Source organism: Stegostoma tigrinum, chromosome 1 (assembly GCF_030684315.1).
Source record: "Stegostoma tigrinum isolate sSteTig4 chromosome 1, sSteTig4.hap1, whole genome shotgun sequence".
In the NCBI taxonomy this organism is placed as follows: domain Eukaryota; kingdom Metazoa; phylum Chordata; class Chondrichthyes; order Orectolobiformes; family Stegostomatidae; genus Stegostoma; species Stegostoma tigrinum.
Genome location: NC_081354.1, coordinates 70,847,647 through 70,873,036, shown reverse-complemented (window position 1 = coordinate 70,873,036; position 25,390 = coordinate 70,847,647). Strand labels below are relative to the sequence as shown.

The following is a 25,390-nucleotide window of genomic DNA, read 5'->3' as shown; positions in this document are numbered from 1 at the left end:
AGGGGAATGTAGGTTAGGTTATTTTATTTTTGGATTAGGATTATTCCACGGCACAACATCATGGGCCGAAGGGCCTGTACTGTGCTGTACTTTTCTATGTTCTACCTCCCTCCATGTTGAAAAATATTGATTAACAATTATTCTCCATTTCCTATAAGATAAGCAAACTTGTACCCACATTACAACTGCCGCTTTTATTCCATAAGCAATACCTTTCCTTCAACTTTGTAGATTGACACTATCTAATGCCCTTTCGAAATCCATGTATTACCACATCAGCAGAGCCATCTCCATTGACTGTTTCTGTTAAATCTTCAAAACGCTCTAGCAAGTTGACCAAATATGATTTCTCCTTTAGAAACCCATGCAGGTTTTCCTAAACAACTCATTTTTTCTATCGGAATACTAATTCTATCCCAAATAGTTGTTTCTAGAAGCTTCTCTTAATCTGAAGCTAAACTGATTAGACTGAAATTGCTGTGTTTATTCTTAGAGCCTTTTTTTTGAACAAGAGCGTTATGTATGCAATTCTCCATTTCTCCAAGACTGACAGATTTTGGTCAGTGCCTTGGTAATTTCCACTCTAATTTTCTTCTATATCCTTGGATGCATCCCATCTGGACCTGGTTTCTTATCAACTTTATGTTTCAATAGCTTATCAAACAATTCCTCCGTATCAATTTTGATCCCTTCTAGGGCAGATTTCCTTCTCTTTCACCTTGGCCTGTGTAGTATCTACTACCTTAGTAAAGACAGATGCAATGTATTCATTTAATACCTTATTTGCATTTCTTGCCTTGCAAATCCCACTTTTGATCCCTAATATCCCCTACCTCTCCTTACACTGCCCTTTAACATTGATGGGCCTCCAGAAGACTTTCAGACTCCCCTTTTTTGGCTTTTCTCATAAACCCTTTTTGCTTATCTAATATGCTTACTCACTCCCCCACCCCCGAACCTTCTGTATTCCTCAGGTTTGCTACTTTATTTTTTACCTGAGACTGGCCATTATCATGCTTTCTCTTTATTTTATTGCCATCTCTTTTGTCACCCAGGGAGTTCTGGATCTGTTCACCCTCTTTTTCGCTTTCAATGTATATGCCTTGACTATATCCAAACCATCTCTTCTTTGACGGTAGCCAATTGTTCTGTTATGGATTTTTCCATCAACCTTTAGTTCCAGTCTATCCAGGCCAACTCTGTTCTAGCCCCAATGAAATGGGCTGTGCCCAGCTAATTTTTCTTACACCAGATTGCCTATTGCCTATCATAATCCTAAACCTTGTGGTGTGACAATCACTGTCTCCTAAATATTTATCCATTGACTTCTGATCTATTTGCCCCATCTCATTTCCAAGAACCAGGCAGAATAGGGCATCGCTCCTGAGATGCTGCTTGGCCTCTGTGTTCATCCAGCTTCACACTTTATTATCTTGGATTCTCCAGCATCTGCAGTTCCCATTATCACAGAACAGGGCATCATCTAGTTTGATTGGATACATTCTGCTGGTTTTAAGTGTATTGTCAGATCTTTACAATAAACTGAATATGACATATTTTTAAAAAATAAAAGCATACAGCCAACCCCAGGACAATAAGATATGAAAAATGTAAGAATATTGGAATAGATACCTCTAGCAAGATGAGCAAAGCTCTTCTAAAATCCCCAGATGTCTCTGCAGCAATATCCTTTGCCAATTCCCTTTTGTATTCTATAAAAAGATTATTGATGAAGAAAAATGTAAATATTTTGCTCGTAACAATCACAAGAATTGCAAAAAATGTATTTTAAATAGAACTTTAGTATTAATGTTAGCAGCAAGTTCAACAAGAAATTATAAGATTACTAAATCATAATACAACTAAATTATTTCAAAATAAAAACACTGATTCAGTTAATTCATAGGTTTCTTACAGTGCAGAAAGAGACCATAGCATCTGCACCAACCCCCTAAAGACTTCCCCCTTATCTCCGTAACCCCACATTTGCCATGGCTAGTTCAATGAGTCTATATATCCCTCAGCACTGTAGACAATTGACCCCTAACCTCTCCATTTTTTGACTATGGGAGGAAACCAGAACACCTGGACGAAACCCACATAGACAGTCACCCGAGACTGGAATCAAGCCTGAGACCCAGGCATCATGAGTCTGCAGTGCTAAGCAGTGAGACACTATGCCACCCAAGAGGACAATAAATCCCAAAGTATTAAAATTTTATAATTCATAGACATTGAGTTCATTATACTTTGAGTATTAATAGATCATACATCTTTCAAGAAAGTAAAATAATATCACATGATGTGACTAAGTTTAAAAGAAATACCAAGGTTTACTTCCCTCACAAAATGCATGAAGTGTTACCCTACGCTCCTCCCTACGTCCCCACCTACACTTACTTTTACTGGCTCCAGCCCCGCCTCTTTGACTTGTCTGTCTCCTCTCCACCTACCTTCTCCTCTATCCATCTTCGATCCGCCCCTCCCTCTCTCCCTATTTATTTTAGAACCCCCTTCCTCTCCCCCATTTTTGAAGAAGGGTCTAGGCCCAAAATGTCACCTTTCCTGCTCCTAAGATGCTGCTTGGCCTGAAAATATGCTATCCTACTTTCTCTTTCCCCCTTCATTTTCTATGCAGTGAACTCATGACAGTTTCCACACAAATCTAATCTTGATAAAGACCTCTGATCTGTGGAACTTGCTATTTTTCTCAAGCTCTGCATCCTGTAATCTTCGAGTTTTTAACTCTTAAGCTTGCTTTCTACTGTCACTGTTTTCTCATTTCCTTTGTTTTCCTTTTTATCAACCTCAGTCTTGCGCTTGGCACAATCATGTAGATGTGAAGGAAAACATAGTCACATCATGTGACTCCAGACCCACCTCTTTGACTTGTCTGTCTCCTCTCCACCTATCTTCTCCTCTATCCATCTTCAATCTGCCTCCCCCTCTCTCCCTATTTATTTCAGAAACTCCTTCTCCTCCCCCATTTCTGATGAAGGGTCTAGGCTCGACACGTTAGCTTTCCTGCTCCTAAGATGCTGCTTGGCCTGCTGTGTTCGTCCAGCTCCACACCTTGTTATCTTGGATTCTCCAGCATGTGCAGTTCCTATTATCACTAGCATATTTTCAGTTTAGGAGGAACAAAAGAAAAAGGAAGTGTAAAGAAATTTCAGTTTAAGGACGCAGAATTTGAGATGGAAGTAATCAACATGGACATATTAAAACAGGAACTTCACAACCTTGTTTACTCTTAGATCCTGGCTGATGCGTATCTCAAATTCACTCTCCTCTCTCTCCATCCCTGGCTACCTTTACCTAATGAAAGTTTATTGATTTCAGTCTTGAAAATTTGCCCCAACATCTCTAGCCTTTTGTGGAAAGAGTTCCAGGCTTCTACTACCCTTTTGGTTGGTGCAAGGTAGATTATCAGAAACCATGCTTCATACTTCCTCTGCAATGGTATAAAATGTTCCTGGTCAGGAACGTGAGAGCAGTGTATGTGCTAAAACTTTCAACTTTTGGAATGATTTCACCGTTCAAATTTTGCTGAAAGAAATGAAGCATTTACGACTGAAAAAAGAAGTTGAAATTCTTTAGGCAGAGAAGGTTCAATTCAGATCAGAGGAAATAGGGAAGTCAAGATTGTGAGCAGAGGAAGGATGTGGAAAACAGTTATTGGGTTATTTTTGCCTCACGGATATTGCTTAGTAGCAATGTAAAAGAAACAACGTAACTTAAAAGTCACATCCCAATCTAAAAACAATGTATCAAAATGGTTCTGAGGCAAAGGTTTATCACCTCCTAGAATAAATTATAGCCTGAAGCTATTTTTAAAAAAAAATTTTACGAGACGGACAATCTTGTGCTTTCAGCCAACTTAAAATGTACCAATTGGTACTGGGTCTCTGCACATTTTTATAAATACTTGAAATTCTTTCAGGGCAATAGGGAAGTGAAACTGCAGCTAAATATGCAGTAAATTAGTGCACAAAACTGTAGCCTATTTGGAAACAAACAGAAGAGGTTGTACCCATTGACTGGGCTAATTACGCGTGATAAAACTGCAGGGTAGATTTCCAAAGCCTTGACTCCCAACATGGAAGCTTGCTTGATGCTAGCATAGTTGTGAGACCCATACAAAACCAGCATGGTCACAACTGCCCGATTCGAGACACTATCAAACTTTTGGTCATTAATTTTAATCACTGAAATGTCGGAAGTGTTGTGAATGAGATAAATTAATTTCTGAACTCAATTGTTAAATCAATGCTACTGCCAAGAGAGGGTCCACAATATAAACTGTTCATAAAAAGTTATCTTGCGGCTTTAAGCAATTGAAAGAAATTAGATCAAAGAGAACGAAGATGTAAGGATTCAGCCACTGAACTATTAGAGAAATGGAGGTTGTATTTTCTGAGAAGCTATGATCTGAAACCAGTTGATGATTGTAAGATGGAGTCATTAGTACCAATGTAAATAAAGTTGATTGAACATTGAAGCTTTTGATTCCATCTGTGGATGGAACCTGTGGACCTATGAATGTGTGACATCATACAACTTAGAAAAGAAATAGCAAGGTTTACTTCCCTCACAAAGTGCACAAAGTGTTACCCTACATTTTATTCTCATTTGCCAGCTGCTCCAAATACCTAGAGTAGAACATCATCAGTGGACACCTCTCTGATTGAAGAACCTTAGTTTTTTCGAATGAGGAACTTGAAGTGGAACAGAGCACAGAAAGCTAAAAGATGACGTTTAAATAGTTGAAAGAAAATGAGAGAATTACCACATTGTTAACTGTATGTTTCCTGAAGTATCGTACAGCATTGACAACATCTATTAAGATTGTTTCAAGCTTCTTTCACACATGTGGCTTCAAAAGGAGCTCCTCCCAACACACATAGTGTCATCAACAAGTATAAATTTTACAACATCAATGCTTACAATCTTTATAAGTATTTTAAGTTTTGTTAAATAATGAGTAGTAATTGTGATGTGTTTATGAGAAAGAGATTTTTGAAACCTGCATTCTAGTAGTTTTTTTTTACTTTAAGGAATCCTGAAGTATGTTTTTCCTTTTTATTTACTTATTTAATACATTTTTCAGTGTTTGGAGTAGAAGTAATGTTGAATCATTAAATGTTACACTTGTCAAAAATACGAGTAATACTGATTGACACATTCTGCCAATTATAAAATATTATTGTGAGAACGAAGATTAGTTTCTTCACAAATTGCTACATTTCAGTAAATGCTCTCTGTTTAACATGACAGCTGACACAAAAAAGGATCAAGAACTCTAAAGTGTCACTGATCCCATTATAAATTCCTCATATGAATAGCATATCAGATTCGATTGAGGCAGATGGGTGAGCATGTTAGCATCAATCCTCATAATTTAAAAAAAAAATTTTAAGTCCTTTTTCAGACATTGTGGGTAGTTAATGGACAATAACAGATTGGCATTACCAAACTCATGAATTGTGGCTTTTCCCATTGTGGGAATTCAGAAAATAATTTTATAGCCTTATAATTTCAATATAACTATTATCTTACAGTCCTTCTCTTGTCATGGGTTTAGTGACAGATATTCTTTATGGCCTACTGAGGTCAGTGTCTTGAATGAGGGCAGAGAAGTCTTGGGAAATCCTTTGTGTTACATTTCTCAGATTTAACTGATAAAGCACCATCATGTTATGTTCTTGGTGGTGATTTTTATTGCTAAATATAACAACCCTGAGTCCCTCTCAAAGCCATTACAAAACTGTTGGAATTGCTGCAGGCATTTTTTTTTCTTAATGGTAGTGCTAGCTTTGGAGGAGTAGTGTTAACTTGTTTTCCTGGCACTGATTTACCCTGATTACATTTACACAAAACAGAAGTGGAACCATCAAATCTAGGAACACGTCATAAGACCTATGAAAAGTGGGTCTTTTCTGTAATTCGAGTGAGTCAGGCAATTCATATTTCCAAGTGTAAGAAATGAAAAGAAAACAATACATTTGCTGTTGTTGGCTCTTTGTACATGTGACGCTCCATTTAAAACACTGATGGTCAATATAGCATTGCAAGTTATCTCACCTAATAGATTTTGTGCAGTCATTTAATTGTTTCTCGAACACGTGCCATTTGTCACAAATACCTTTCAATATAACTTTTTCCAATTGTACTGGCTTTTTTGAGTACAAGTTAAATAAAATTGTCATAAAAACAATAGCATACATGCATGCCTCAATTCAAACCAGAACTACCGTGCAGGAATTTGTACATTTTGTAAGCCTTCAGCATGTGTCTATTGGTTCAGTCGTTGCTAAGGTCTGTTTCAATCACAATTGCTATAGGTATATCACTATTAAATTGTTTCAGAATTAAATGCAGTCATGAAAAAAGACCAGTGATTATTATTATGAATAGTAAATGCTTATTGTATGATGATTTATTTATATATTATGTGAGTCCCTCAAAAAATCGATATTGTCAATGAAAACATCACATTTACAGTCAACCACTTTACATCAATATTTGCACTAATGGAAGATAATGGTGGACATACCAAGGAAACATGGGATCAGAATGGGGACTTACCAAAATTAATGTCAGCAAATAACAAAAGTAAAACAAATAGTGGCTCTAAAACAGAGTAAATTCTCAGAACCCAGACAATTTTTAAGCCAGGAGGCAACCAAGAACCTTGAAACCTTTCCCATTTGAAGCACCCAGCAGGGGTTCATGAAGGGTAGGTCATGTTTAACCACTTTGGTGGAATTCTTTGAGGACATTACTTGCATGTTGGACAATGGGGAACCTGTGGATGTGATGTATCTGGATCTCCAGAAGGCATTTGACAAGGTGCCACATCAAAGGCTGCTACATATGATACATTTACACAGTATTACAGGTAATGTATTGGCATGGATAGAGGATTGGTTGATCAATAGAAAGCAAAGAGTAGGGGAAATGGGTGTTTTTCTGGTTGGTGGTCAGTGGCTAGTGGAGTGCCTCAGTGATCAGTGTTGGGACCGCAATTGTCTACAATTTCCATAGATGATTTGGAGTTGGGGACTGAGTGTGGTGTGTCAAAATTTGCAGATGACACTAAGGTGAGTGGTAGTGCAAAGTGTGCAGAAGATACTGAAAGTCTACAGAGAGATATAGATAGTCCAAGTGAGTGGGCAAAGGTCTGGCAGACGGAGTACAACGTTGATAAGTATGAGGTCATCTATTTTGGTAGGAATAACAGCAAAATGGACCATTTTTAAATTGTAAAAACTTTCAGCACGCTGATGTGCAGAGGGACTTGGGTGTTCTTTTGCATGAAATCGCTAAAAGTAGGATTGCAGGCGCAGCAGGTGATTAAAAAGATAAATGGAATTTTGTCTGCCATTGCTCAAGGGATGGAGTTTAAAAACAGGGAGGCTATCCTGCAGGTGTATAGGGTCGTGGTGAGGCCACACCTGGAGTATTGTGTGCAGTTTTGGTCTCCTTACTTGAGAAGACATATACTAGCACTGGAGCGGGTGCAGAGGAGATTCACTCGGTTGATTCCAGAGTTGAGAGAGCTGGGTTATGAGGAGAGACCTAGTAGGCTGGAATTATATTCATTGGAATTCAGAAGAATGAGGAGAGATCTTTTAGAAACATATAAGATTATGAAGGGAATAGATAAAGTGGAGGCAGGGAGGTTGTTTCCGCTAGCAGGTGAAACTAGGACTAGAGGGCATCGTCTCAAAATAAAGGGAAGCAGATGCAGGATTGAGGTCAGGAGGAAATTTTTCATCCAAAGAGTCGTGAATCTGTGGAATTCCCTGCTCAGTGACGCGATTGAAACTACTTCACTGAATGTGTTTAAGGCAAGACTAGATAAATTTTTGAACAGTAAAGGAATTAAGGGTTATGGCGGTAGGTGGGTAAGTGGAACCGAGTCTCAAAAAAGATCAGCCATGATCTTATTAAATGTTGGGGCAGGCTCAATGGGCCAGATGGCCTACTCCTACTCATAGTTCTTACGTTCTAATGATCTTGCAAATGCGGAACAATAATTTTGCAAACCTCAATCAATTCAGGTAATCTTCCCTTAGGAAAATTGCTAAAGCCACTGCCATTTAAGATAAGTGAGAATGGAAAGCTATCGCAGTTCAGTTAACCTGCAGTATATTGTCAGGAAATTACAAGATGGGGTAATTAAGATGACAGTGACAGTACATTTGAAAATTCTCAGCTGATCAGACAGACAGGTTGGATTTGAAGTGAGTAGATCAGATTGAACAAACCTGAGTTTTTTGAACTGGCTAAAATAGTAAAAAGAAGAATATCTATGGATGTTGTTAATATGGACTTGCAGAAGACATTTGACAAAATCCTAGAGAAGGGCTAAACCTGAAGCTTGTGTCAGTGAAAATTTGCATCAGTTGGATTCCAGATAGTTTCTAAATTTGGAGAAGACATCAAATTGGCAATGAGAGCTGGTACTGAGGACCACTGCAAAAAATTACTAGAGGCCTATTGATAAACTTATTGAATAGAAAAAAAAGGTAGAAAACATAGGCATATCACATAAATTTGTCCTTGCAAGTCTAGGTGGGGTAGAAAAGCAAATTGACTGATAACTAAAAGTTGGGCCAGAGGTTATCAAGTTCATTAAAATAAACAAGCATGTCAGGTTTTATTTCTACAGAAAAGGAATGCAAAAATAGGGATATTATGTTAAAACTGAATTAAACTTTGGTTCAGAGTATTGTGTGAAGATCTATTTACGATACATAAAAAACAGCAAGTAGGAGTACTAGAGAGGGTGTGGACAAGATTTGCAAGGATGGGTATAGATATCAGAAAACGATTGACGAGTTTGGTTTCTTTCCTCTTGATAAAGAAAGGCTGAAGGATGACCCTTTAAAATTATAACATGTTTTGATGGAGTGGATACAGGCAGAATGCTTCCACTTATGGGAAAGATCATAACTAATGGACATTAATAAAAGATAGTCACCAAGAAGTCCAATAGGATATTCAGAAAAACCTCCAAACAGTCATGAGATCTATAGTTATAGAAAGTAACTAAAACAAACACTATAGATGCAATTAAGAGAAAGGTAGACATACATCTGCAGAAGAAAGTGTTCCAATGGTAGATTTGGATGTAAGCCGACACATGGAGGCGAAGCAACAGATTGATTAGGCTGAATTATCTATTTTGATGCTGCATATCCCTTACAATTCTCTATATTGGCCTTAACAGAAATGACGTGGCATATACAATTGGGCAGGAGACTACTTACAGAAGGAAGTTTGGTGGGAGATCATCCAGCCTGAAGTCATAGTGGAGCTTTTAAGTAGTCACTGAACAGATTTCGAACATTGGCTAATGGGGAACACACCAAGTGGACAACTTGCTTATCAAAACCCTGCTCACTAACCCTGAGCTTTGGTTCTTCCAGGGCCACTCAGGTTAAAAAACCCCTTTTTCGTATCAAAGAGATCTATAGCACTGAAAAAGGCCCTTTGGCTGATCAAGTCGGCACTGGTAAAAAACAAGAACCTAACTATTTTAATCAGAGATAATGGGAACTGCAGATGCTGGAGAATCCAAGATAACCAAGTGTGAAGCTGGATGAACACAGCAGGCTAAGCAGCATCTCAGGAGCACAAAAGCTGATGTTTCGGGCCTAGACCCTTCATCAGAGGGATCTAGGCCCGAAACGTCAGCTTTTGTGCTCCTGAGATGCTGCTTGGCCTGCTGTGTTCATCCAGCTTCACACTTGGTTACCTAACTATTTTAAGCCCATTTTCTGGTACTTGGATTATAGCCTTGTATGCCTTGACATTGCAGGTGAATGTCTAAATACTTAGACATGCATGTGTAGTAGAACAGCAGGAGCTACGACCACAGTTTAGAGTGGATACAAAGTTTTATCGCAAACAAGAAATTCCATTAAAGCATTCTAGTTGCAGTGGGCTTGTAAGTCCACTTCAAAAATAGGTTTGGAAGGCCTCTTAACAAAAGGGAGCACTGGCAACTATATGTAGTTATACCACATATTAACCATGATCTCTTTGAACAGATGCCAAAAAGGAGAAAAGAGCTGAACAACTTATTTTTGTTCTTATCTTAGTTTAGAGGGCAAAGTTTATTGTTAATGATCCCAAAGCTCTGCAAATCATCCATTTTGCCTGCTGACCTATAAAATGTACCTTCTGAAGTTCCTCAAGTAAACAAATACCTCTTAATACGATTTTCAGATTGAATAGTATATTCTCGAGCTAATCTTTAAACAAACTGTGCTGATGACTTTCAAGATCACAGCAAATAACCTTGAAGAAAGCAGATCCACCCAAATCGTTCCAGCACCTTTTCCAACTAGCAACTTAAGTAAAGAAAATAAAACTACCATGAATCCATTTTTAAGCACTGAATTTGGCAAGGGTGTCAGAAAGCAGTTTTCATCTAGTCTTTGGACATAACAAAATATTTGCAATAAAAAAATACATGTACCTGAATGGTAAGCTTCCTTTATTTCTTTTAATTGCTGGTTGCTTCTTGTAGCAAGAATTTCGATCAGCACACTTTCATTTGTACCAGGTCCCTAAAGAAATCAAGTCAAAGAAAATTTCAGAATGAAAGTAAAGCTAAATTAAAAATAATGTTTATTACTCAATGTTCTTTCCATTGACCCTATACTCTGAAAGTTCTCAAGGGGTGTGCAGAATTTTCTACAGCTGAGTAATCTTTGCTGGAAAAAAAAGAGCCGAGCAGATAGAAGTACAAGCAGTAATATAAGACTTTTGTTATTTCACTCTACTCTTCAGAAACATCAACATCAGTTTTCGTTTTTACTTTTTATGACCAATGAAATTCAAGTGCACCAAATAACCAAACTAAAATTAAAGAGCATTGGAGGATCTTTGTTGCAGTGATGGCATCCCTACCCCTGAGCTAATAGCCCAGGTGTCAGTCCTATCTGCACCGGAAGCCTGTCAAAACAGGTTCATTAAAATAACCGAAGAGCATTGTAGTAGGGAGGATGGAGGTGTTTAAACATGCTAGCACAATGTGCTTTCACTTCTGATATATCCTTAATGTACTGGATGTGTTAAGATGAGATTGGACAATTTGCTACAAAACTAAAACAAACATGCAGCAAGAACATTTGAGTTGGAGCTCAGGCTAGCAAATACAAACAATATGAAGATGGATATAGCTTTAGCAGAGAGGTATGGAGAAAGACATGGAAACATATTTACTTGCTCTTATTCCTGTGTACTTTGCATTGTCTCAAACAAGTGAATAAGAGAAAATATGAAGTGAATTGCTTGCTCCTTATACTTCTGTGTCCTATGAACAGAAAATTATTTCCTCTAAATTAAAATTTATTCTTAGGATATAGGCGACAGTGCCAAGGTTTTATCTATTGTCCAATCCTGGCTATATTGAGGCCAGTAAACGTCAACCAAATCATGGAACTGGAGTAACATATCCCTCCCTGATGAACATTATCAAGCCAGTTGGCCTCTTAATGACCATCTGGCAGCTTTTAGGGACTTATGAATCTGACCCATTGGTTGAAGGATTGCATGGCTGTCTACAGCATGCTACTTTTGACCAACAGCACGCATGAGGTTACTTATCGTAAGTAAACTTTTCAGATGATCATCTCACTTTTAGGTATGTCTGGAGATGCTCCTGGGATGGTCTGAGAAATCCTTTACTTGAACCAAGATTGGTCTATCAGTCTGATACTCCAAGCCATGGAGAGTGGATCCAGTTCAGCTGGTGCTGATAGCTCATGGCTTTTTAGTTTAATGACTGGCCACTTTTAAGCAGCTATAACTGTTCATAATCTATCACATTTAGCATGCTTATGTGGCTAGAAAACTTTGTGGAAAGTGTCTTCAGTGTAAATATTTGTCTTAAGCACCACAGAAACTATGCAGTGGTCACTGCTACCGGAATTGTCATGGATAAATATGTCTGCAAGAGGTGGACTAGGGAAGACAAATTGAAGTCAGTTTTTATTTCCTCATGTTTTGTTCTTTCTTGCCGCAGGCCTAGTCTGGCAGATCGTTCAGGTCTTGACCAGCTCAGGAAGGCAGTGGTGTAGCGGTAATATCACTGGAACCCCAGGCTAATAGTCTGGGGGCATGGGTTCACACATCACCATGGCCAAGGGTGAAAGTTGAATTCAATAAAACCTGGAATGAAAGGCAATCTTTTGGCAACTACTTTTGAGGACCTGTCTAGTTCATTAATGCTCGTCAGGGAAGGAAATGTGACTCCAGACCCATAGCAATGTGTTGACGCTTAACTACCCTTAAGCCAGTTAGGCATGGGCAATAAGTGCTGCCAAAGTCAGCAAAGGCCTCATCCTAAGAATGAAAAAAAACTTCTGAAGCTATTTAGCCACTCTTGGTGCTGTATATTAATGTCCAGACTGCTGCAGGGCAATCAATCAGTGCCTTGGCAACTTGCAGTGCATCTTCTAAGCGGTATTCAGTCAGCTGAAGGTATGTGATATATTTAGTATGATGCCATGAGGCATCATGGAACTGGACTCAATGTAGAGAGCATTCTCATAGTCACTCCCTTCTCACTGTGCTGCCAATTCTGATGCACCTGCCATGAACATAGAACAGAACATAAATAGAGATTATGATGGATGAGTCCAAGATGTTGTCTGAGCAAAAGGATTTTGTAAGTTTGGCTGTGGCTAGTTGATGTTTAATTAACTATGGAACAACTTATTTTGGCAGATGTCTCTAGATATTAATGAGGAGGGTTTTTCCGGGCCAATTGGGCAGGTATACCTCTGTCGCTTTTATGCCAGCTGGTTCTTCAGATTTTATTCCATTTATTGGTCATTGTAGTAGTTTGATACATCCAACTAGCTTGCAAGGTGTTTTCAGTGGCCAGTTGAGAGTCAACTACATTGAGTATAGAGTTCGATAAAAGTCAGACCTGACACTATTTTCTTCTTGAAACAACATTAATAAAGCAACTTACCAGGGTGAAATTTGAATTCAACTTCCAGGTTACAAATCCAGCACCATAATCACTAGTCTATCACACACCATGGATTATTTTGTCAATGTTTGTTCTGTGTGATGTGTTTATGTAATCCAGTATAGCCGAGACTAGGAATATCTGCCACATTTTCTTTATTTCTAGATTCCAATATGTTGATACATTTAAATAATATGCAAAATCCTGACCAACTTTCTTCAATGTATACACATTTTCATACATATGTCACAACTATTCTGTCCCTAGTTTGCTTCCATCTTAAATATGCATTGCTCTCTTTTTCAAAAAAACTCTTCTTCCACGAAGAAATGTTCCCATTTTCTTCGTCACAGTATGTCTAGTATTATGCCTTTGATAACGATAAAGCACTTCCTCTCACTGCACGTTGACTCATTCACTACCCAGGTCAATTTAAGAACAATAATATGTCAAATTTTACTGTAGCAGGGCATCAAACAGGATTTGACATGAGTTGGACGTGTCCCTACACTTCCAGCTCAAGACTTTTTTTTTAAATTTGCTGGAGATGTGAGCTGTTAACAACTGTCATTGTTCACTCCAGCTGTTCACAGAAATGTGGGCAGATTGTTCAACCTCTCAAATCAGTTCTAAAATTCAGTCAAATGATTGTGGATCTGTACTGTACCTCAACACCTTTTACCTGCTTTCAACCAGTTGCCTTGATACCCTTACCCAGCAAAACATTATCAAAATTAATTACTGCTGCCCCCTCCTGCCAAGTGGACAGAGTGGGCACACATAGCTAATGATTTTCAAGATCACAATGGCTCTGGAATTTTTTTTTGCCTCTCACACTTTCCAGTGATCTGCTGGTGACTGAGCAGGATTTCACAATTTGCTGAGCCGATGTTCATCTTCCAAGTGGCTAGCACTGTTTGGCAGAGTTAATACTTATACCTACTTTGTTACGATCGAGGCCAGTTTGAAGAAGAGGGCCCTGGGATTTCTTCTTCTGGCCAAATTTCCATAGGTGCATGGAGCCTTTGACTGCACACCTGTGACAATGCAGTAACCCTTATATCAACCAGCAGGATACATCAGTCACAGGGATTCCACTTCATTAAGTTTCAGCATCAAGTATGAACCCAGCAAACTAAAACATGCACATTGTGCGAGTTAACCAGGAAATTGCTACAAAGCTCCATCCTGAATCAAATAATTCTCCAACAAATGTTTGCACGCCAAGCAGAGTTGGCAGATGGGTAATTGAGGACAAGGGCTAAATTCTAACGGTCTGAATGATGCAATATGAGAAGCCTACCAATGACACTTAAGAAAGATACAACTGGAGCCACGTGAGGTCAGGAATGATCATTGAAAATGTCAAAGATACATCAGAGAACTAAGATGCAACTTGTGTGACAAGGATACGGCCACCAATTCTCTTTCATTTGACCAGGTCTGAGTATCTGATTAGTTTACAGTAGGAGAGGATTGGACACTGTTGAGTCTTAAAAAGAGGAAGGTGTTGTCTTAATAAAATGAATTTCACTGTACGTTACCAATGAAACAAGTTATATTAGTTGGTTAGACATTATTAATAAGACCAAGAGGATCTGGGTCTTGTGGTGCAATTGTCTTGTCCCTAGCACTTGGCCAGATCAAATCCCAAGTGTATCATAACACGTCCAAAGAGATTGGTTAAAAGTCTATTTTTAATAAGACGATGAGAAGATCCATGGATACAGATTTATACTCTATGGGATTGTAAAATGTTCTGCCCTATCTCTATCCTAGCATGAGTGACCTCATCTAGTTGGATGAAGATCTATGCAGTAACAAACATTAACTCTTTTAGGCCCATTACCTATATACGACAAAATCTTCTCTTGTTGACCTTCCATCTATTAGGTGTCTGGCTCCGTCTACTACTTTTCTCATCCTTACAGGGTTTCTTTATATTAATGATGCATCAACAGTACCTGTGGGTCATCACTATACTTGTCCTCTATAACTGGTTGAGAAACCCAGAAGTCAGATGTAAATGCCATGGCTGAGTTAGAAAACCTACTCATTAGTCTTCTGCTCAAATTTCAGTGTTTCCAAAACACTGCTGATTAACCCTGCTGTGAAAGCATGGCAAGTTTAAAATTCAGGCCAAGCTGACTGATGGAAGACAAGTCTTCCCACCTTACTCTTTACACAAAAGCCTGATGACTGGGATGTGCAGCATTGAATTTGAGTGCTAGAAGCCTGCTGCTGATGGTATCTGACTAAGCTGACGCTGCTAAAGTGCATATACTTCTATAAAGGACTAAGAATTTTTCACAATTTAATTGGCTTTCCTGTGGATTTGTTTATCATTGGTTTGGGAGCCAGCTACTAATGTTAAAAAGAAACCTGAAAAATGTATGGACTTTATAACAGACTTCCATGTGTCCAGAATTTAAATTTCTGACTTATATTATCTTTTTTATTGCAAGTCATTTATTTTCATATTATTTATTGATTCCATTCTTTTGAAGGCCATTTGTACAATTCTTTTTGTTTCCTACTATTCAGGTACTATTCTGTGCATTGGTCTCTGAATGGAAAGTTTTCAACGCAGAGTTTTCCTTTGGGAATTCCTCTTAACTATAGGAGTTTCAAAGATAAGGAACGATTACTATGGGCACCAGCAGACAACATAGCATCAAATCAGGGCTCAGCTGACCTTCTCACACCCAAAGCTACACACATAGTTCTAGTTATTAGCCATATTCAAGAAGCTCTGTCATCATTACTTACACCTTAGCAAGGAGGCATTTCCCAACTTTCAGTCTCCAGAACTCAGATCTCCATTACACTGACTATTATTAGGAGCCTCCCGCTCATTCAACTATCAGACTGAGGTACTGGTTCATGACGATAGTGTATTTTATGTTGGGATACAAAACATTTAGTAAAGGAACAGAATGCTGTTACAATGATAATTGGAACTGCAGATGCTGGAGAATCCAAGGTAACAAAGTGTGGAGCTGGATGAACACAGCAGGCCAAGCAGCATCTCAGGAGCACAAAAGCTGACGTTTCGGATGAAGGGTCTAGGCCCGAAACGTCAGCTTTTGTGCTCCTGAGATGCTGCTTGGCCTGTTGTGTTCATTCAGCTCCACACTTTGTTATCTTAGAATGCTGTTACAAGCTGTTATTTCACCTACAATCTGAACAAAATGGAATGAAACTGAACAGGATCAAACTGGATATCTGAAAAACTTCAGAAATTATTGCATTTCACTCTTTCCAAAGCATACAATATGAAGTACAACCAAGTCATGATGTACTGAGTTTGTGTAAAAAACAAGTTGCTATTGTTGATCAGTGGATAAAATAGACCTCAATTTATATAAATGGACAAGCCAAAAGTAACAGAAAATCAAGCTCACCCGCATTGCTCTTTCTAGCTCCTGCGCATCAAATAGTGCTGGCGGCAACACCAGAGCAGTGATCACATTTTTAAAGTCGCCAGAAAGGTCACCTTTTAAATCATCAATTAGCTCCTGAAATAGAAAAGCAGGCCAGCCACATAAAAGGTTATAACAATGTAGAACTAAACCATTTAGTTTTTTTTCCCAAAATTGTTTAGCAATTACTTATTCTGGTGCCTTACACTGTAACCTCTGAAGTGTCCTGCTTTTCAACCTGACATTTATGCAGTACCACCTATATCCTCAACACATCTAAATCCTAAAACACTGCACATTTACTCAGTTTTAGGTACAGCCATTCTTGAACTGCAGGGAATTGACAGCACACAATCTGCCTCACTGAGAGCAATGAAATAGGAACTAGTTAATCAGCAGAGATATAGTTGGAGGAATGAAGGATGGTTGGAACAACAGAAGAACTCCATCCCTGTTCTTCAGAGGTCTTTCATATTTACTTGACAATAAAATTTAATCTGAAAGACAAATTACTAGAAATTAAAATCCGACACTTAGTTTGGCAGTTTGTCAATTCACAATACTGGTTTTATACTGAGGTAACAATATAGTACTCATTGAAGGTGTGTTTAAAAATCTGTCTACTGGTTCTGGTTGTAGTGGAATTTCAAAATGTAACCTTTTGGCACTTAGGCATAGGTGCCCTCACTGACCGTGCTGACATTTTAATGAGGTTCACTTTTCTTTACTCCTGATAGCAAAACCTCCTGTTATCTGTTTTTTAATTACAAAATGTTAACCACACATGAGTGTTTAATTAATGGGTCTGTCAATTAGTGACACAATATTATACTAGGCCTTTTCAAAATCAAAATTCTCCAGTAATTTATTTAAGATGGTGTCTTGTTTTGACATGGTAAGAATAGAAAAAAAAATGTTTTAATTTACTCTCTATTGCTGCTTCATCTGTTTAAACCAATGCAAAAATGCTATGGCCATCATTCCAGGGAAGCTTATGTTCCACTGGACTGCTGGTGGCGGTTTATATCAGTCATAATCATTTTGTTCAGTTACATAACAAGAGAGGAAGTTGTAAATTACCATCATAGTATATGATGCTTTTTAAGACTAACCAGAACATGACCCAATCAACAGTCCTATTTATGCACTTTCTTAACATCATTCCACTTATTAACACAAGATTTATTTAACAGCAGTTTCCAAAAATGCTCCTGCTTTCAGATTGCTATTGTTAAATATCTCAAAGATAACAGCAGAACATATAGTTGTCTGTGAGTCCTTTGGGAACTAGTAATTATACATTGTTGATTCTGGTGGGACTGCATTTGTTTTAATTCCCCTATTAGTTAGTGATTATGACCCAATTTAAGTTTTCTAGGATTACCTGGAAAGAGATTTTGGGGCAGAAAATCTTTACCCAGACACAACAATAGAAATTCCTGGAGAAATTCAGCAGGTCTTGCAGCATCTGTGGAGAGAAAGCAGAGCTAACGTTTCAGGTCCAGTGACCCTTCTGGACCAAAATGTTAACTCTGCTTTCTCTCTACAGACGCTGCCAGAACTACTAAGCTTTTCCAGCAATTTCTGTTGTTTCTAATTACAAGAATCAGCAGCTGTTCATTTTTTTATTCCCTTTACCCAGACAACTGAATTGTGGATTTGTTTGAAATAAGCACATTTGAGACATATATCTTACTTAGCAATATACGTAGTAAAAACAAAACAAATCTACAAGTGGTTTGTATCTTTCAATCAATGAAGGTGCAGTATTTCACAATTAACATGGAATATCAACTCATATTTGCAATTTGCTGAGTGCCTAATCTCTCACAATTGTAAATATATCTCAACAGGAAATCAGATCATTATCAATAATAATTATGAGACAAAGACAGCAAAATAGGACAATCACCATACTTTGTTACTATGAACATCCTAGTGCTCAGTAGTATGGTGGAATTGAAATGATAGAGGTGTAGGTGATGGATAGGGTTGTATAAAGAAGTGGAGAAAAAGTCACTTTTAGAAACTTTTGTCTATTGTGGCTAATCATAATTTGAGCAAAAAGGAAAGCAACAATTCTAACTGCATGCATTATACTCAAATCAAAATATTTAAGCTACAGAGCCAAAAGTAATCTTCCTTGGTAGATTATCTTAACAGCCTGACACGCACACGTCCACAGGTTCCCTTGTATTCTTTACAAATTTGTTGACGCTGCCAGTTGCTTCTGTGTGTCAGAATTTCGATAATTGCTTGTTCATTAGTTCCTAAAATTAGATTAAAAATTAAAATTAGCTTCTTACTAAGGGTGCTTATAATGTTGTAAGGCTAAATAGGCATTAGGAACACATAATGCACAAACGTATTCCTAAAATACTTATTTCTATCATGCCTTGAAAATCAGTGGCAAAGCAAAACAAAATCCCCTGCCAACCAGCAACTAAGTCAGTAATTTCCAGTTGAAAAACCCTGTTTTTGATGGGAGGTTATGCAATTATGTAAAGTACCTGATTTCCCCATCACAGATATGTGGAACATGTTGCAATAAAACTTGTGGATTATAATGGTAGGCTATCTTACTGTTAAATATAAAATAATGTAACATAAACTACGGGTTTTATATGTATAATTTTTAATATTAGTTGTTGTAAGCTTGGATTTAGGGCTTTGAGTTTGTAACAAGCAGGGTATCTTTGTGTGTCTGAACTTAATAATACAGATGTAAGTAATTCTGTAACTGTGGTGATTTCTTCTAATAAAACAGGGTTTGAAACTTGGCTATAGAGTGAATGGATTTTCTGCAGTGGTTGTTTGATTTACATTATTTGTAGCCCAGCATCGTAAATACTGGGGCCCCAAAGGTTTGGTTGAGAGTTCTTGCAATTGTTTTCTTATGAGTTAAATAGAAACATCCGCAGCTGAGGGCGAGAGAATGTTAGTTTCATTTATAACTTTGGGTGATATTAATCCTGGGAAGACCATGGTACAGGATGTAAACAGCAGTGTTCCTGAGAATGATAGATTTTCTGACTTAGATTACCTTGGAGTGAAATGCTAGTGTTAGTTCCAGGTGAGAGGTTTTGTATTAAAACCCAAGGCATTACTAAGCTGAATACCTTAAAAAAAATCTCCAGGAAGAAAGCTTCTGCAGTTCCAGTTTAAAGATTGAAATCACGAGCCAACGTGTTAGATATAGGCACTCTGATGGTGAGTATTATACAAGCAACATTTTGAGTATTGTTACAGGAGGGGTTTTTTGGGTACTATACAAAAGCTGTTTCTTTTCTTCTCAATTTATAAACTAATATTTTGTGATTAATAGATTGTACTTCTGTAGAAATGTTATGTTTAAAATCTTTGAGTTTGTATTATAGATAAACATATTAATTATTGTATTTTATCCTGTTCCCTTCATGGTAAACTTCTGTTTTGTTGTTAAAGCAAAATCTGAAACACTGTGTGCTTATGTTTCAGTGAAAGACCACTTCGTTGAAACCTTAACAAAAGAAGAGATGATCTATCAAACCAGGATTCTGGCTTGGATCTACATGTATGGTAATAACATCTGGTAATAACATCATAGCAATTTTGTTACCAGCATATTGTAGGTAAAAGCAGAACTAACAGTATTTCTGATCATTAAGGATAAAGTTTTGTAATAATTGCCAAATCGTAACTGCAAAATCTGTTCACAATGCTGGTTGAAGCATATACATAGTTTTTAGATACATGCATCGTTGACATTGAAAGCTATTAACTTTATCTTTAATTCTGTAATTGTTGGAACTTTTCCTAAATTTACAATAGTTCCAAACTGCTCTGGAATGATGGAAACTCTCAAATGGCATCTATAGCTGCCTACAGGTAAGGTACCTTATTTACAAAGCTACTGTGAGCCCACTAGAGAAACTCAGCATTCCTTTCATCATAAAATGGAGTTGTCAGTGTGTTTATCAATTATGATTGCTGATGTTGGAGTGCAGCCATTCTCAAAGGAAGTCCCAGTGGACTCCAGTCAGAAAGCTCATGCTGCACAAAAGCAGAACCAAATGGTTTTAGAAATGTATTTAGTTCTGTTTTGATGTTAATCTGGGATTTCCATACTGGTGCAGTTTGGAACTTTCCTTGCATTAGCAATGTAGGCAACAGCAGGAATCCTCCTAAAATGGCTTGGTCTTTTCAATGCCATCAGTGGGTAAATAACTTTGTCAAGTTCTATCATGATAATTGATCATAATCCTAGATTGCCTAAAGTGAACTTGAACTTCATTTATGCTGTCTCTTTTTTAGAGGAAAAGACATACAGCATATGTAAATTCATAAAGTAGATGTAAATTCTGTGGTTGTCTGGAAAGATAGAGATCCTGGAACATCCCACCTGATAAAGTGTTAAAGAATCATCAAAGGTATGGACTTAAAAGGGGAGAAATGAACCTACAAACTGGAAGTTAACCCCAAGTGTGAACATGGTCGGGGAAACACAGCAGTCTGGGCAATAGAGATGTCTTGTGCCTTATAATTTTGAGAGTTCAAAACAAGGGTTCATAGCCAGTTCAACCCTGGTCTGTGTCTGTTAGTGCCAGGTGTGCTAGTGAGCTCAGGGACTCACATGCTCCAGTCTAGGTTTGAGAGCTAGTATGCTCTGATGGTTCAAGTCAAAGAAACATCCAATGTTCACGATTACATTCTAGGTACAGGATTCAATTTCTCTGAGAGCTATATGTCAGCTAGCAAGCAGTCAGAAATAAAAGGACTAAATAATTTAAGCTAATCCGAAAAGCTAAGAATCTCAAAATCAACTGCTCACCTATCAGCATTCTACTCTCTACAAAAGAACCAGAAACAAAGCCAGGTATCTTCTATCATTTATCTTATATCTTATTTCTCATTTCTAATCTGTATATGTGTGTTTTGTTATTATTTCTTTTTGTGATTAGTAACTAATAACCTCGATCTTTTGTTAACTTAAGAAAGCCTGGTTAAGTTGACATCTTTTACAACATAAGTTCAGGGAGGAGAGTATCCACAAAGTATCTAAATTAACCCTGTTGTTGTGGGGAGAACAACTTAGAATATATTATCTGGAACAATAATAACTTGAAGAACTCCAACCAGCATTTTATTGTGATAGTTAGCAGGTAGGGCAAAGAAATCTAACCATACAACTTCTAAAACACTGTCTACCAGATGCATTCCCAGAAAAGCTAGGAGTAATAGAATACAGAGATGGAGTTCAACAATCTCCAACTGAGAACTCTGGAAGATTGGTAGCACCTCCATTGAGAAGTATCAAGAAGGCCATTTACAACACTTCTCAGAGGTTTGCACCAAAGTTATGCCAGGAAATCAGGCAAGTCAACGTGGAAATTTCTCGCACTGGCTAGAAAGTAAGTAATTATGGTTGAGATCTATCACAGAAGTTATAGATGTGTTAGGCCTAATGAGCATTTATGTTCATAAAAATCCACCATTTCTTTGGGATTTCTGCAGACCATCCACCGGAGTTACAGCAGGAGATCAGAACTCCTGCAGGAACCTCAGATAAAGTTCCTATTTCCACACAGACTAAGAAGAAAGCAAAATAAAATGATTATTTCAATCTTTTCACAATAGCTTTGAATTTCATTGAATTATAAAGCAGAGAGACAAATAATGATGTCTAGTTTATGCTGGTGTTTATGTTCCACTTGAACATCCTTCTATGTTACTATATCTCGCCCCAAAGTATTATCACATTCTGCTTTACCTCTCTCCCTAATATGCTTTTCCATCTTTCCCTCAAATGCGTCTACCTTAAACTTAACCTTTCACCTTAACCAATTCATACGGTGGAACATAACAAATTTCCATCTTTTATAAGAGATTACAGATTTAACATCATTGTCATGAAGATTTACCTAGACAAATATAGTTTTATAATATTCAGCATATGTACTTAATGAGTAACTGCACTTATTCATTATTGATCAAGAACAAACTCGATAAAATAAAAAGCATTAATGAGCATGTTATATATGGTCTCCACCAAAATAATGGTGGCAAATAACTACAACTAGAAGCTTTGTACAAAAATGATTCAAGCTATACTTTAAAATGCAAGCTCAGTGTTAACATACACCTACCTAATCCTACTATTGCCTTACGAAGATTATCAACATCCCTGCCGACATTGAAACATGTGCAATCTTTCACGGTTCCACGGCTCCCAACCTATTTAGATTAAACAAATATAAGGGTATATTTTAAATAACATTGCATATCATATTCAGTTATCTTCTGGCATTCATTGCAAGTGGTCTGATCTGGACCACCCACATCGACGCGATGGTCAAGAAAGCATAACAATGCATCTACTTCCCCAGGAGGCAAAGGAAATTCGGCATGTCCACAAAGACTCTTACCAATTTTTATACATGTGCCACAGAAAGCATACTATCTGGATACAGCACAGTGTGGTATGGCAACTGCTCTTCACGTGACCACATGAAACGACAGGGAATCGAACACGGCCTGCAAACCAGCCTTCCATCATTGACTCCATCTATACTTCCCACTGCCTCAGAAAGAATAATCAACATAATCAAAGACTCCTCCCACCCTGGTTATGCTCTATTTCACCCTCTTATGTTGGGCAGAAGATAGAAAAGTTTGAATAGATGTGTGAACAGATTCAAGAATAACTTCTTCCCTGCTGTTTTTACTCTTTTGAACAGACCTCCCAAATATTAATGTCGATCTCTCTCTCTCTCTGCTGTAACACTGTATTCGGTTCTCTGTTCAGCTACCTGATGTGCGTATGATACGACCTGCTTGTAGAGCATGCAGAACAACACTTTTCACTGTATCTCGGTGCATGTGACAACAACAAATCAAACCAAATCAGATTTTGTTTTGGTCAAAGTAGAGAGTGAATGCACTAGTCATCTCCTGAATGGACAAGTGTGGCCTTGAGTTTTCTACTAGGCTGTGCCATTTCTCTCAGCTGAATGTAATCAAAATTGGCCAATCCAATGCAAAATATTCCAGAAATTCATGCCCATATGTAGCCAAATCAGGTTTCTTCTTTGGCTGTTTTATAGGCAGAAACTGGTGTTGTCTACATCGCTGGCCTTGCCCCTAGATCACCATTGGGAGTTTCTGCTAATTGTGGCTGTCAGCCGGACTTCAAGTTGACTCTTAAATATAACTTTTTTGCAAGTGCCAAGTTTTAACAAGCTTTTACTATGTTAAAAATGTCCTGGAAGGAAAAGCTAATAAAACTGGAGGATGAGACTCACTAATCTGACTGTTTTTTTTTACACTTCAGAGTTGAGTACCAGTATATCTATTTCCAAGCATTACTGTTTTTTCTTCCCCTTCACCCACGTATAAGTAGAAAAAAGGACCTATAAAGTTTATTTTTGAAAAAATGTCATTTTCCAAGTTTGTAATATCCCAAGGTGGTCGATGACACTGATTAAAATTGCTTACCTCTTGTGATAAGTCGTTTTTAGGTCAATCAAACTGCACCAGGTTAGTTCTCTTCAAGTGAAATATTTAAAAGGATGTTTAAAAATAATACATTTTTGTAAATCTAAGTTTCAAAACATTTCCCAATTCTGTTGGTTCATGACATGTATTACTTTTGTTGCTGGATAAATGTGTTGGCGCAAAATATAGGAGCAAGGGACAGAAATCTCCAGTGCCTGGAAAAGTTTCTCCCTATCTACACTGTCTATGCTCCCCGTGACTTTGTACACCTTAATTGAATCCCAGCCTCTGTCTTCTCCGATCTAAGAAAAAGAAAATCCAATCTATCTAGCTTCCGTTTACTGGTGAATTTTTCCACCCCAGGAAAAGTTCTGGAGATCTCCTCTATATCCTCTGTAGTACAGTCACATCCTAACTATTGTGTGGCCACCAGAACTGTATGCAATACTACAACTGTGGCCTAAATTTACACGCAGCTCCATCAAAATCTTCTTTTGCTATTATTCAATGCCTCGACTAATAAAGGCAAGCACTCCTCATGTCTTCTTAACCACCTTATCCATCAGTTCTGTAGCTTTCAAGGAACTATAGACTTGCATATCAAAGCCCCTCTGATCCTCTGTACTTTCTAGGTTCCTACCATTCAATATGTAGACCATTGGCTTGTTAGTCCTCCCAAAATGCATCACCTCACATTTAGCTCAATTAAATTCAATTTGTGACTGATCAGCCTATCTACATCATCCTGTAGTCCCAATTTTAGTATCATCTCAAATGTGCTGATCCTATCACTTAATGTCATGTCTAGATCATTAATGTACACAACCAAGAGCAAGGGACCCAACACTGAATCCTATAGCTTACGTTCAGAAGAAGCGTCTAGGCCCGAAGCCCACCGACTCCCACAGCTGTGTGGAATACACCTCCTCCCACCCACCTTCCTGCAAATTCCATCTCCTATTCCCAATTCCTTCGCCTCCGCCGCATCTGCTCCCAGGATGAGGCATTCCACTCCCGCACATCCCAGATGTCCTCGTTCTTCAAAGGCCACAACATCCCCCCACAACAGTGGTCGAGAACGCCCTCGACCGTGTCTCCCGCATTTCCCGCACCTCATCCCTCACATCCCGCCCTCGCAATAACCACCCCACCAACCTCCGGATACAATGCATCATCCTCCGATACTTCCACCATCTACAATCTGACCCCAAAACCAAAGACAATTTTCCCACCCCACCCTTGTCTGCCTTTCGGAGAGAGCACTCTTTCCGCAACTCCCTTGTCTGCTCCACACTCCCCTCCAACCCCACCACACCCGGCACCTTGCCCTGCAACTGCAGGAAGTGCTACACTTGCCCCCACACTACCTCCCTCACCCCCATCCCAGGCCCCAAGATGACTTTCCATATCAAGCAGATGTTCACCTGCACATCTGCCAATGTGGCAAACTGCATCCACCGTACACGATGTGGCTTCCTCTACATTGGGGAAACCAAGCGGA

General features: G+C 38.3%; 1 protein-coding gene across 2 annotated transcripts in view; it reads right to left on the bottom strand.

The window, feature by feature from the left end:
• The window catches only part of anxa3a (annexin A3a), a 68,664-nt gene that overhangs the window by 24,896 nt on the left and 18,378 nt on the right, over positions 1 to 25,390 (bottom strand). For both annotated transcript variants that reach the window (XM_048563059.2, XM_048562979.2), the window contains 5 exons: positions 22,542 to 22,629; positions 18,592 to 18,686; positions 16,399 to 16,512; positions 10,490 to 10,580; positions 1,633 to 1,712 (listed from right to left, as the gene is read on the bottom strand). In XM_048563059.2, coding sequence (XP_048419016.1) covers positions 1,633 to 1,712; positions 10,490 to 10,580; positions 16,399 to 16,512; positions 18,592 to 18,686; positions 22,542 to 22,629 — 468 coding nt within the window. The remainder of the gene's footprint in view (positions 1 to 1,632; positions 1,713 to 10,489; positions 10,581 to 16,398; positions 16,513 to 18,591; positions 18,687 to 22,541; positions 22,630 to 25,390) is intronic.